The sequence below is a fragment of the Talpa occidentalis genome, unplaced genomic scaffold (genome assembly GCF_014898055.3).
Source record: "Talpa occidentalis isolate TD23 unplaced genomic scaffold, MPIMG_talOcc4v2.1 talOcc4.13, whole genome shotgun sequence".
In the NCBI taxonomy this organism is placed as follows: Eukaryota; Metazoa; Chordata; class Mammalia; order Eulipotyphla; family Talpidae; genus Talpa; species Talpa occidentalis.
The window spans coordinates 65,496,651-65,511,550 of record NW_023601322.1 but is presented as its reverse complement, the minus strand read 5'-3'; the positions used below and the strand labels follow the sequence as shown (position 1 = coordinate 65,511,550).

At 41.0% G+C, this 14,900-nt stretch overlaps 1 protein-coding gene across 5 annotated transcripts in view; it reads left to right on the top strand.

The window, feature by feature from the left end:
- ARHGAP26 (Rho GTPase activating protein 26) overlaps positions 1–14,900 on the top strand; it is a 506,434-nt gene that overhangs the window by 229,158 nt on the left and 262,376 nt on the right. For all 5 annotated transcript variants that reach the window (XM_054694289.1, XM_054694290.1, XM_054694288.1 and 2 more), the window contains one exon: positions 5,366–5,444. In XM_054694289.1, coding sequence (XP_054550264.1) covers positions 5,366–5,444 — 79 coding nt within the window. The remainder of the gene's footprint in view (positions 1–5,365; positions 5,445–14,900) is intronic.

The window sequence follows — 14,900 nt, the reverse complement described above, 5'->3', positions numbered from 1 at the left end:
TGTCAGCTAGGTGTAGGGTCATGCAGGGGGCCTCTCATCAAGTGCAAAAGTTCTGGTCTGAGGAACATACTAGAAAACTAGTATCTGCTGAAAATAGCAGGCAGATATTAAATAGAGATAATATGCTTTGACCCGCAGGAACAATGGAGCCCCCCAGGCAATAGCCCCTGGTCACTCTACCCTAGCTTACATCCTCCATAACACATCCCCCACGCGTGTACTTTCCTCTACTTGCCCACCTTATCTGAAACTGGTTCAGTTTCATAGTCTTCTGACCAGACAAGAAAAAGCAGAATCAAAACTAGTCCTGATTCCAGGGTACTGGTGATCTTTGAATACTCTCCATTCAAGAGGGTGTTTATGTGTTTATTTCATTGTTGGTAATACTACATTTCCCTGATGAGCCCTATTTCTTATGCTGTTGGCCATTTGTCCTGTTTTATGAGGTTCTTATTCAAGTTTTGTTTTGTTTTTTTTTTTCCTTTTTATTAATTGGGTTCATTTTTTTCCTTAGTTATTTGCTGGCAGTTTTGCATATTTTACATACACATCTCATTGGATATATAAATTACAAATATCTTCTCTTACTGTGCAGTTTGCCATTTCTTCTCTTAGTATCTTTTGATTAATAGAAGCTCTTTATTTTGGTGAAGTCCAATTTATTTATAATTTTTCTTTATATTTTGTGCTTTTTACATTTTAAAAAACTCATTGCTTTTCCATCTTCTGGATATTTTGAAGCAGAAAATCACGTGTAGAGCTTTCTGGTATAGAAAGTTAGTTACTGTCATACTGGACAGTTGCATTCTTACATTAGCTGTTGGCCTCAAAGGTGTCCTGAGCCCCTGTATTTATGAAATACATTAGCTTTTACAAAACCCTTTCCCCTTCATTCTCATTTGATCCCAGGTAGGAGTCATTAAAGCTCTTGCAGACTGGCCTCATCTAATTTGACAGCTGAGGACTGAGGTGGTTACATGTGCTGTCTGGGGGCTGTGGCACCTTCACATTTGCTGTGATCTTTGCACAAGGGTAAAGTGTTAGACTGCTGGCTTCATGTCCTGGCCCTGTCACTGTGGACGAGGTACTTGTCCTCGCTGAACTTCAGTTGTCTGTGTCATCCGCTAAATGGGAGTAATGACAGAGTGCCTATCTCATGATGTAGTTATGAAGATTAAATGATTTATTTTATATATAGTGTTCAGCACAGCATCTGACACATGGTGGTGCGTTTATATTGTTATTGTTGTTCCTTTATGATTGTGTTGCAGATATCATAATTCTCTGGAGAGTTAGGAAGAGCTTGATTATTTGCTCCATTTCTCTTTCCTAGCTTTGTATTTTCCCTTCCTCATTCCTCTCTCCCCCTTGAGACTTCTGTCTGTTTTGCTAATCCCCTCTTTTTTTCTCCTTTTTATTTATTTATACAAGCACTGGGTACAGTCAGAATCGCGGGAGGGTGAGAGAATTCACCTGAGCCAGAGCAGGGAACAGAACAGACGAAATACACTGCTGAGGGGAGCAGCGGGAGTGGCAGGAGATAATCCCCTCTTTTCTTATGAAAGGCCACATGCATTTCAAACATGAACTAAATTGGTGCCCTGTATGAGGTGTGAAAGTGTGCCATCATATAGGCACTGACAGAAAGTGTAGGGTCTTGGAGTGTTTGGCTTGCTTTATTTTGTTTTGTGGAATAGAAGAATGGGGATGGTAAATGTGGACAGGAAGTTAATGCTTGATTCCAAAGTAAAGAGTGTTGACCCTTTGACCTTGGTTATGGGAAATTTTCACATATAAGAGATTTATTTAGTAGTGGTTTCAATTGTAATGAAGGAAAATAAATTTGGAGCTGAAGAAGTATTTTGTAGACATCTAGAAGGATAGTACTGTGATCTGGACCTACAGCCATGAGGCTGAACGAAAATCATCAGAACTTAGGGTTATAAGGTTGGAACTAAGTATGTTATATCCACTTCTCCATTATCCCTCCCATAATAAAAGGGAACTATGCTACCTGTGGAAAAGAGCTTGTATTTTGATATTTCTTCTTGAAATGGAAACAAAACCTGCTGATTTTCCTGATTACCAAGGCTAACTGGCCCACCCTTCATAGACTCTGAGTTTGCCTGAACTTCCTCTTTGTGACGCCAGCTGGAAATTTCACACTGTGTGCAATGAAGTTGAAGTGACATCTGCGAGGTCCTGGAGATCTTGGTATTGTAGGTGACTGTTGTGGTCTCACTCTTTGCTGGTAAGCATCCAGCAGAAAGTGAACTGAGACATAATGGCTATTTGACCCCAGTGTAGAAAGGAGGATGTCTTTGTTTTCTAGTGCACGGGTAGCTAGAACAACAGGGTAGGGATGGGTGGGCAACCCAAGACAGCAGGCCTCAGACCTGACTGTGCATCAGGATCACCTAGGGTATTGCTTAAAGTCTAGGTTCTCAGACCCAGACCAAAAGTTCAGATCCAGCAGTCTGGGGTTGGGCTGGGAATTTCTATTTGAAGGGAATGTTTGATTCTGAAGCTGCTCCTCAGGTATAATACTTTGAGCAACAAAGTTCCAGGTCCAAGGAGTTGAGAGTTCTGTAGTAAAATGCAGCTTCATGGGCTTTCTATTTCAAATTCATTAAAGCTTTGTGCTTGGCTCTTTAATAGATGGAAAGGTAGATTCAACCACTGTGTTGCCAAGTCATAGGTCAACTGTGTGGAGCCCTGGCTGCAGATAGTCTGCAGACATCCAGCAGGTCTGGAACACCGAATGGGCTGATGGTGGTAGTTGGGCACTTGAGTGTGAGAATGACAATTTCTGAGAAAGAGGAAGAAGAACCCTGGCAGGTGCTAGTGGAGAGAGGAATTGTTATAGGACAGGGAGAGGGTCAGCCCAAGCCCCGCAAACCTGCCTATTCTAAATGGATTCTGCCATCCGCCGCATCAACACAAAACATAGGAGACTTTAATGGGAAGGAACTTTAATTAAACTAGGAAACAATACAGGTGAGGCAAAGAGTCCAGTTTCTAAATGAAGCACCCAAAGTTACCCATCCCCTCGTGGGTAAAACTCCATCCATATGGGGTCGGCCCAGAGCAAGGCCCCAAAGCCTGCCACAAGTCTAAAACATCTTCCAGTGGGGACCCACAGAAAAGGGTCACAAACAACCGGACAAGCCCAGAAGGAAAAGAGCAAAATCAACATCAAGATAAAAGCTGCCATTGTCACCTCCCCACAGGTCTCACCCACATCTGTGTCACCCCGTCCACGACCAAAAGACAAGCACAGTTTCTTTACGTGTCTCTAGGCTCCATGCGCCTCCTCCAAGTCTCCTTGCTCCATCCTGCTTCCTTTCTTCCTCAGTCTCTTCTTGCAGCTTCTTCTCTTCCTGCTCAGCTCCACCCTCCCTTGGGTGGGGCAGGGAACCTCCCCCTTTCCTGGGGACCACCCTGTTACAGAATTACTGTATCTCCTGAGTCATCTTTGCTGTAGTGTGCCAGGGCTCAGTGTGGCCTTCATAGGAATGACTGCTCCTAAGAACTCTGTATCCCTTGTCCCTCCCATCACCTGCCTCTCATGCTCAAACACTCAGACACCTGCTTACACCCTTCCCACCCACATTCACCACTCTTTTTCTCTCCCCCGCACAGGTTCACAACATCACACCTGCACCTCAGTGCCCTTAAATAACAGCCCTTCAGTATTTACATGCTCATATCTTTGAAAACTTTTTTCTTAGGCAATGTTGAGGGTTGATCAATAAAAAGAAGCAAATGTGATATTTAAAACATGTTCAACATAAGTAAGTCTCTATGGACCTCAGGCTTGCTTATTGGACCTCTTTCTTTCTTTAGGCTTTCTCAGACTTTATTTTTTATTTATTTTTTTAAAGATTTATTTATTTTTATACAAGAACTGGAGTATAGGCCAGAGATGTGGGTGGTGTGTGTGAGAGGATTCTCCAGAGACAGAGCCGGGAACAGAACAGGCAGAAGGACTGAAGTACACTGCTGAGGGGAGCAGCGGGCGAGACAGGAGAGGTCTGACCCGCCATGTGGGTTTCTCCCTGACTGGCTGGGAATCGAACTTGTGCTGCTGTGGCTGCGGATTGCTTCATAGGGTGCGTCTTAACCCCTGCACCGCCAGGGAGGCCCCTTTCTCAGACTTTAAAGATGAGGATTTGAGTCAGCAGTGTTTAACTTTTTGAGTTGGTACCTTCTTGGATAACCTGATGAACAGTTTGAATTGATTTTACAGAAAAATCCACATACCTTAAGGGGTGAAGGAGGGGGAGGTGGTTTATGGAGTCTCTGGGGCCCATCTGTGGACCTAAGCAAAGAACTCTGCTTAATGAGCATACAGAGCTTTTAGCCCCTTCTCTCAAGTTCTGTTTTATGACACAAGTATCTTTTTCTCATGAGTGCCATCTGTAATGGGAACACAACAAACACCATTTGGTATTGTGCATGCTTTCTGGAGTGTTTGTGTTCAGTTTGAAAGAGTAAGCCAATTTCAGTGAGAGTGAAAAAGCTAATGCCTGTAAAACACTTTGCACCTGATGTGGCATTTATTCATTCTTTTTTTAAATCTTTTTTAAAGATTTATTTATTTATACAAGAACTGGGGTACAGGCCAGAGGCACGGGAGGGTGAGAGAACTCATCAGAGACAGAGCAGGGAGCAGAACAGGCAGACTGACTGAAATACACTGCTGCGGGGAGCAGCCGGCGAGAAGGAGAGGTCTGCCGTGCCATGTGGGAATCTCCCTGGCCAGCCGGGAGTCAAACTGGCGCTGCAGAGGCTGTGGACAACTTCACAGTGCTGCGGTCAGCCCACTGTGTCACCAGGGAGGCCTCAATTTATTCATTCTTCAAAAAATACTACATATGTTTAATCACAACTACAAAGCCGACTACCTCTATAAAACTTCTCCATGTCAAGAGTAGTTTAGAAATATTGGACTAGTTAGTAGATTGGGATCCCCCCAGCTTGAATGTTTCCTTCCTTTTCCTTCAATAATTATTTATTGCTCTCCTATTATGAGTGAACACTTTGTGAAGTATTTTGGAGAATAGGAATGAATAAGATCTCAAGGATCTGAACAAGGTCTATAGGAATTGCTTTACTGCTCTGTGACCCTAACCTGGGTAGGGTCTTATCTTCTATGTTTCATCCTGGCCCCTGAAGGAGATGGGCTTATTGATGACTTTGCTTAGTGAGACTGAACAGTGGCTCAGAAAGCCAGTGGTGTACCTCTCTCGGTGTTGTTAACCCCAGAAACCTCTCACAGCAGGTGTTTCTTTAAGTTTTACCTTCGCCAGGCTCTCTCTCCTTCGGACACTGGGTTCACATTCATGTCCTCCTCTCTCTGCAGGCCAGGGGTTATCACCATGCAGGCGATGTCGGAAGAGGACCGGAGGCTCTGGATGGAAGCCATGGATGGCCGGGAACCTGTAAGTAACAATTCAGGGAAACACAGCAAGAATAAAGCTGCTGAGTTGCGTGCTGCTTCCCTAGTTCAGTGATTTTTGCTGTTGCTCTAAAGCCTTGGGTTCCTGATGCCAATGTACCAGAGGGAGTTTTTTATTCCCAGGCTAATACTTATAGCTACTGTTACTATTTCTGTGTGAGTACAGTCCCAGAACTTTGACCTCTTACTGCTAAAGCATGAGTTCAACATGATCCTACACCAGAACTCCCCCTTCACCAAGGCAACAGTCCAGTCTGGCTGGCTGAATATTTCTTGACTATATGATACCTCCACAGAGTAGGGTGCAAAGCATTATCTGAAACCTCTTTTAATGGGACAAATGATCATAAATGTATATGCATATTACACAGTATCTTTTATCTTCACTTTCTGGCTCTGCCTCCCCTTGCTGTAATAGCCTGCATGCCATTATAAAAAGTGGGGTTATTAAGATTGATGAAAGGAGGTAAGCCTGATAATGTGGTCCATGCTCCCATTTAAGAGATGCTGGTCTTTACTAGCAGATAGATTTGTAGATTTTCTGCATTTGAGACATATAAAACCCAGGTAAGAGCCCTGGGGAAGCCTTGGAGTCAGAGTAGTTGTCTTACCTTGGTGATTACTAGCTCACCTCCATTGTTGAGCAAACCTCAAGGTAGTAGAAATGCTGAGTACAGTCTAACTATGTCCCACCAATAAAAAGTAAAAGAATCTGTAATGTCAGAGGGCTGGTAATTATGGCTTGCAAAGTTACTATCTGAAAGGGGAACCATGTACAAGGGACATTAGGTCATGACCTTCATTGACCATAGAATTAAGGACATCAAGCTGGATGTCCAGTATGGATTATTTCAATTTGTTTATGTGTTTCTTTCTTAGCCCACCCTGTTTAGGTGATCTGTATTGATGAATGTACCTTTTTACTCAGATATTTTGTATACAATTATGGAACTCAGTATAAAATGACTAAGCATAAATGACTAGTGTTTGCATAACATTTAATAATATATAGAGCGAGATTTAAAGAACTGTTTAAAAATTTTGGCACAGTTTGCTAAATTCTATTTAAACATTGTTTACTCTTATTTCTTCTCTTGTTCTAAATAAGATACCAGTGATTTTCCCTGGATATGTTGTTCCCGATAGAAATACTCTCAAAGCAGATACTCTTTTCTGCTGCGGACCAGCACAGCAGTAGACGATGAGGCCACCTCAGGGTTGAGAGAAGCGTGCAGGGTGGTCAGGGCGTCGGTGAAAGAAATGACAAACAGACACACTTCAAGAGTGAAAATCTGAGTGTAATTTTCTTTGAGTTTGTGACCAGTATATATATGTTTTCCAAAAGCACAGGAATGAATATCAATGAAATTAGCTTGCTCATGGGCTCAGTCTATCACCATCAGGGAGGTGATCTACATAACAAGCAATGACCATTATAGAAGAAAGAAGGAAGTTTAGAAAGACAAATAAGGGATTAAAGTTTGTAGTTCTAGAAAGACTGGATAAGATTTTTAGCATTCTTGTAGTGGTTCTTGGTGGTCGTTATCTTTTGATAAGCTTCTGCCTTTTCAGGGAACTTCTGCTGAACTTCCTCTGCTTCAGGGTGTTATGCTGTTCTCCCCCTGCGCGCTGGTTGCCCAGCCGGACCTAGGGACCGTGGGGAAAGCCATTCCTAAAGATCACTGGGGGGGAGGTGCAGCAGGTATGTAGGGTTTTGCTGTTCTCCCCCTACGCGCTGGTTGCCCAGCCGGACCAAGGGCCGGTTAACCCTAAAGGTCACTTCAGGGGGAGGTGCAGCACTTTTCTACCTTTAGGGTTTTGTGAAACAATAGCTGCTTTATATCAGAGGCCTTGGGAATCAGATTTCTGAGTAATCCTTGATCTTTGCTATTATCATTTATCGTTAGATGAACACTTCTTTTGTGTATAGGGCATGGATTTGATACATCTCTTAACCCACTTATTTCTGTTAGTACCTTAGAACATAAGTTATGATTCTGTTTCACAAGTGAGGAAACTGAACTTTAAAGGGGTTGAATAACTTGTCCCAAGCTGCACAGATGGTAAGCAACTGTATTAATAGAGCACAGGCTGGGTTACATTAGCAACCAGACTCTAAACTATGGTTCCTTAAATAAGACAGAAATTTATTTCTCTCTCAGTGCCCAGAAGTGAACAGTCTATCTGTGGCAGGGGGTACAGCCATTCTTAACTAGGTCTCAACCAGTCACTGCCTTTTTCCAACCAGATAATATTGATGAAAGTATCCAGGACCCAAAAAGTGCACATCACTTGCATTGATCCAAACATAATTATATGGCCACGTCTATCTGTAAAAGCAGATAGAAAATCTAGGTTATCATAGGGAGCAAATGGCCCAGCCAGTGCCCCAGCGCATCTTATCACTTTGAGGAAGAAAGTACTGTGGGGGTGATTAACATTCTCACCTCAATAGCAGAGCTAGAATTTGAATGCAGGTCTAGCCTTACATGTATTTAGTTTTCCTATTTAATTGAGATAAAATGTCATATTACCGTCTAAGAATACTCACTCAGTTCATTTTTACAATGCCTCTTTGAGCCTCTTGAATATTTCTGCAATTTGTAAGGGAAGAAGTAACCAGGGTGAAAAATCCTGTCAGACCTCTGTTATTCTTGGTGTGGATAAAAAACCCACTACCATTTTTTTTTTGTGTGTGTTTCCTGCCAATAAACTGGAGCTCTTTAACTGTTTTACCAACTCCATTTTAATCCTCCCCTTCCCCACTCTCTCTACCACTTTATATTTGTTCTCTGTATATAATTGCTCTTCTTTCCTAGCTACTTCAATTTTCCCATAGGTTAACATCTGGCCTCTGCAGATGGAAAGTGTGCTGTTGAAAGAAACATCTCTTTGCTTTAGAATGTACATATTAAAACAAGTTTAAACACAAACTAATTCTGTTTCTAAACATAATATGAACTTATTTTCTCACAGGAACTTATAACTTGTATTGAAAACCATACCTCTGTGTGATTTTTAGTTTCCTATATAGAGAGATAAATACAGAACAAATGATGACTGTATAATTGCCAGGAATATCAGGCTTAATTTTGTCTCCCATTGCTGAGAGCCTCTAGGGAACATTACTGGAGATATATACCCAGTAGACAATTAGCAGCTCCAGTTTTAATCACCATCTCCCTAATTAGTTAAATCTGTCCCCTTGAGAGTTTTGGTTTTGGTAAGAGAGCACAAACCTCTCTCTCTCTAGCTAGTCTTAAGAGTATTTCCCTTGTTGCAGGGAAATGTTTATGGTAGCATCTCTCTTTTGTTTTACAGTAACAATTCAGTTCTGTGATTGATTATTCTATGTTGGAGGGGTTTTATTTTTGTATTTTTCATCCTTTTTCTTCTTTTCTTATTCAGTAATACCTCAGGTTGCTAGAAAAATAAACCTAAATGAACCCCAAGTCAGTTAGTTTTGCAGTGTTTTTACCTAATTGTTACATAAATTGCATACTGGTATCCTGGTCTAGAGAAATGTCAAATGTCTTTGTGGTATTGATTGATATATAATAGAGGAAGAAATTAGACTTGTTTCCCAGTTAGTGGGCAGACAGAGGTGCACCTCAGGTCACCCAAACTGTGCTTCAAAACAGATTCTGCCATCTGCCAGATAAAGACAAAGCATACTATCAGTGTGAAAGACCTTGAATGGTATGATTATATATAGAGAGGGAATGAAAAGAAAGGATATAGTTTTCCAATGAAACACTCCAAATTACCCATTCCCTCCTGGGTAAATGCCCAGCCAACTAGGGTTGGCCCACGGTGGGGCTCCTGAGGCCCAAAAGCTTACCACAAGTCTCAGACACCTTTTGATGGGGAACCACAGGAATGGGACAGAAGGGGCCAGGCAAGTCTTGGACCAAAGGAGCAAATGAAAGTACAAATCAAGATAACTGCTGCCATCGTCAGCCTTGCCATGTGTATCTCACCTATATGTCTTTTGGGTGTCTCTACATATCTGGACTCCATGTGTCTCCTCCAAATCCCCAAAGTCTCAAGTGCAAGTGCAAAACTGAGGAGGAAGTGGGCCCTTCTTCACATGTCTTTTGTTCTGTGTGACTCTCTGCTGTGTCCCCTTCTCGTGTCTCTTTAAGAGTTCTCTACTTTTTTTTTTTTTTCATAAAGATTTATTTATTTATTTATTTATACAAGCACTGGGTACAGTCAGAAGTGCGGGAGGGTGAGAGAATTCACCAGAGACAGAGCGGGGAACAGAGCAGGCAGACTGACAAAATACACTGCTGAGGGAAGCAGCAGGCGCAGCAGGAGAGGTCTGCATGCCATGTGGGACCCTCGACGGCTTTGTAGCCCAGTGCTCAACTGCTGCGCCACCAGGGGAAGCCCACCTTTTTTTTTTTAATTTTTTTTTTAATTTATGCAAGAGTCGGGGTACAGGCCAGATGCGCAGGAGGGTGAGAAGATTCACTAGAGACAGAGTGAGGAACAGAACAGGCAGACTGACTGAAATACACTGCTGAGGAGAGCAGTGGCCAAGGCAGGAGAGGTCTGCTCGCCATGTGGGTTGCTCCAAGGCTGGCAGGGATTGAACCGGCACTGAGGAGGCTGCAGACAGCTTCACAGCACTGCGCTCAACTGCCTGCACCACCAGGAAGGCCCAAGAGTTCTCTATCTTCATCTGGCTTCTTAGCTCCATCCCTTGTTAGAAGGAGCAGTGAACCTGTAACCTCCCATTTAAATGGAGATTGCTCTGTTACATCCTGCAATAAGCATTATGGATTTTACCTGTATAGTGAATATGAATTCAGTGAAGGAAACCCAATTCAAACTTGCTGAGAAAAAACTGGTATATTGGCTGGAAAATATTGGGACATAATAGTTCTGAACCTGGGAGCCTTGATAATATCTGGAGTTAGTTTCTTCTTTTGTGTTGGCTTCTTTTGTGCATGGTTCTCAACATGCAATGGTGGTTTATTTTCTAACTCTTCCAGGCTTATATCTTATTATCAAGGACAAGGATCCTGAAGTGTTTTCTGTGACAGGCTAGATAGTAAGCATTTTTGGTGGTGGGGGCCATTTAGTCCTTGTTGCACCTACTCATGTTTGCTGTTGTAGCTCAAGAACAGCCATGGTCAATAGGCAATTGGTATGGCAGTACTTCAATAAAACTGGTAGTAGGTTAGATTTCAGGCATGGGTCATACTTTATTAATCATTGATCTATTGGTTGAGCAGAAAGATAGCTTTGTGTAATAATTCCAAAGAAGTCCCATATTTGAATATATTAGACTAAGTACTTGGATCAGAGGATGAGATGCATGAATTGACTAGACTTGACTCATTTGCCCACTGCATTAGAGCTGCATAATTAGTGGGCAAGTTTCACTTTCTCTGTGTGAAAATCCAAGTGTTGTTATGGGAGGAAGGGGGAGGTAGATCCTAGTTAGGCAAAAATGACAATTTCTCCCTACTTTCATTGCATTTTATATTCAAAGATATTGCTCTTTGATAGTTGGCCAAGAGTGAGATTCACAAATTTGCTGCGAACATCATGCTTAATGTTGAAAGCGTGAATGCTCTCCTCCTAAGAATGGGACCAACACAAGTGTACTCTTACCACTCTTATTCAGCATAATACTGGAAGTCCTAGCCAGTGCAGTAGGGTAGGAAAATGAAATAAAAAACATACAGGTGTCAGCCAAATGTCAGCAAGCTAATTCATCAGATAAAGTTTTGAAATAATTTTACTGCATTTTTAAAATTTCATTTTCTACTAAAATGAAGAAAACTATAGAATCAAGTTATAGCCACATATGCTCTAGTTTTAACCTGGTGGCCTTTGTCTTTTTCCTGGGAGCGACAACTTTCCGTATTAAATTAGACATGGAAACCTTAGTTCAAGCTGCATTAATATTGTAGCCAAGAGAATTTTTAGAGGCATCAAATTGCTTTTTATCATTTACTAATAACATAAATGATCTGTCCTTTTCTCATTAGATATGTTGGTAAGCATGTTTGCTAAAAGAAAGCAGATTACTAGTCCATCATCATTGCCAACATGTACACACCCAACTGAAGTATTTATTATTCTCTTTCCACTATGGAAAGATGTCTTGGCAAGTCAGTGCGACTAACAGGGTGATCCAGATTCTCTTTAAACTGTTTTTGTTTGTTTGTTTGTTTATATTCCTTTCCGTGTGATTAGTGGTGTTTGTCTGAAATTTTTCATATTATCTTCTTTTAGAGGTACTAGTCCTTCTTCACATCACAAGAATTCTTTAGTAATATTAGCTATTTCTACACTTTGGTCCAAACTTGAATCTCTTCAGAAGATTGGAGGGTTGATAGATGTCAAAGTTGTATGAAAATAGATTAGAATTATAATAAACAGATGATGTGGCATCAAAAATTGTGTGTAAATCTTTGGATTACACAAGGAAATTGCAACATTTGCAGATAAAAAAGGAGTTTAGATTTTTACCTTTGGGTAAAACAAATGGCAATTTAATATGGCTAAACCTCATAGCTGTGGAGCTGAGAGAAACGTACACCTCAGCCAGCATCATGCCCTTAATTACATGAGAAATACTGTCTAAAAAGGCCAGTTAGTGGTTGATCTTGGGTAGGTAATCCAAGTCCTCTGGCTTCCAGCTCTGTGCTATTTTTACTACAACATGCGCACTGCTGGATATCAGGAAACCATTGTTTAAGTGGAGCTCCTCTTTGTAGCTACTGCCGTGGAAGAAGGGAAAATAACAGACGAAGGAAAAAAGCAATAAGAGGATAAAACATCTTTGCTTCCTTCTCTACACCTCCATGTTAAAGAAATCTATTTTAGTCCTTTTGGACTCTGCAACTGAACCAAGTATGCCCTTCTTTGTCCACCTTTGTCCACTGTGCCCAAGATCCAGACCCTAAATCTTCAAAAAGTCCTAGAATAAATGAGCAGTTGCACTGCATCTTATGCTCTGCCCCAGGTGTCAGAAAGAGTGAGTTGTTAGAGTAAGGAGAAAGTAAGATTGCTTCTTGTTAAGAGGCAGAATGTCATGAGTTTAAGAATATGGGCTCAGGCAGCTTGAGTTTAAATTCCTACTTACCTTCTAATAGCTCTCTAACCCTGGAAAATTACCTAATCTCTCTGAGCTTGTTTCTTTGCCTATAAATGTGAATATTTGTAATCCCTTCCTCTAAGATAGTTGTGTAAGCATCAGTATATACATAGTGCACGTAGTACCAGGTCTCTGTGTGACAAAGTGCATATTACAAGTTAGTTATTAATGTTGTCTTTTTGGAGAGGAGTGGCAAATATTGGGATACCTGGATTATCTTCTAGCTCCATTTCTAAGTCATTTGATTCATTTGAGCACAGAGTTTATTAAAAGTCATTTTATGTGGACTCACCAGAGTGCAGGGCCAGGACTGCTTTCACTAGTATGGAAAAAGTGATTTCATTTAGCAGTAAGACTAAATGTTCAGGCTATGAGTGGACAGGCATGGAGTAAACTCTAGCCTCTCTTGCTGTGATGCAGCCAGGCCTGGCAGTTCGTAATCCCAGTTGTATGCTCAGCTCAGCCCACGGCTCTACGACTGATGCTAACATTTTTCTTTCCTTGGTAAAATAAGATCAAAGGAGAATTGATGGCTAAGAAGGTGTGGGGTGCAAAGGCAATGTTCTTGTGTAGTGATCCAGGTTTCATTCCTTTGTGAGTGGAATGATGATTTGGAAAGATAGTTTTGTCCAGTTCGTGAAAATTTTCTTTATAGTTCTACATAGTGTTAGTTGGTGAAGTGTTTGAAAATGATGTCCTTAGTTTGCTTTCTACTTTCCCTGCTCATCCCAAAGCTACTGGGAAATTGGATTATAATTCTGTTATTTTGTTGGTGTGTTTTTTCTTCTCTTACTGGATCAGGAGTTGATACAAAGTTTCATGTTTTGAGTCATCTGAGTGTTTTCATATAGGTATAATTTATAATAGTACACATATCACTCTAATGTGTGCAAGTCTTAAAAGATCTTTAGTAATATTCACTTCTTTGTTCACTTCACAACAACAATTTCTCATGGAAGTCAAAGAATCTTTAGTTGGTCAATTTGAGCTATAAGGTGGGAGAGGAAGGGAGGTCAAATGAAATTGTTTTATGCTGGAGATTTGATGAAACTTCTCAAAGAAGTGGGTTTTGTTGCCTGTAAAAGTTTTGTTTGATCATTATGACTACTAACATACTTACTAACTTACTAACATTATGACTTACTAACATACCTGACACTTACTCAGGTGTCCTGGCATTCTTCTTCAGCAGTAAGCAAACATTAGCAATTGTCCACCAATCACTTTGATGGACAATGAGGATACCAAGATGAGGACAGGCCATATTAATGGAAATTTCATTTCTTTTGCTTTTTCCCTTTTGCCTCCCACAGTGTCTGGGGACAAAGTTAGTACCCAATAAATATTTGTTGAATGACTAGTGTCAGTATAAAGGCAAGGGTTGAAGATTACTGAGCTTGTTTTTCTTAGTTGAATTGCCAACATTATCTGAGACTGTGGGTAGATTTGGAGTTATTTGAATTCCTTGATTTTACAGTTCATTAGGATAACGGAATTTAGTTTGTGATCCTTAATCTTTTTTGTGCCATGGATTCATTTGGCAGTCAGGTAAAGCCTTTATATTCTTTCTCTGAATAATGCATACAATAAATTACATGATTTGCAAAGGACAAATTATATAGAAATACAGTTTTGAAAATAATAAAATAACTTATAATAAATATATGTTTCTTCATTACCACATTAAATAATAAGACAGAAGGGCAGGTCTGATAATGTTTGTAATGACATTTCAGTTTGCCTACAGTGGTAGCAGTGTTATTTGGAGTCATCTGGAATTTCTAATGGTAACAAAATCACAGATACTGCTAATACTACGTGGTTTGTTGCCCACATTCATATTTGAGGGGAACACTAAACTTCAGTGAGAGTTTAATGTACACAATAATTGTTTTTCTTTTTGTCGTCCAAGTTCATAGATCCCTGTGTTATCTCATTTACCTCATCTCTCCATTTCTTTGCATTGATGTTCTGAGAGGTTTTCATCCTGCCTGCCATGTCTTTTTTTTTAAAAAAAAAAAAAAAAAAAAAAAAAAGATTTATTTATTTATTTATACACGCACTGGGTACAATCAGAAGCGTGGGAGGTTGAGAGAATTCACCAGAGCCAGAGCGGGGAACAGAACAGGTAGACTGCTGAGGGGAGCAGCGGGCACGGCAGGAGAGGTCTGTGCGCCATGTGGGACCCTCGCCAGTGGCCCGGGAACAAACCAGTGCTGCAGAGGCTGCAGGCAGCTTCGCAGCCCAGCCTTCAACCGCTGCGCCACCAGGGAAGGCCCCTGAATTCCAAGTTTTGTCTCAACTTGTAATTGTACATCTAAT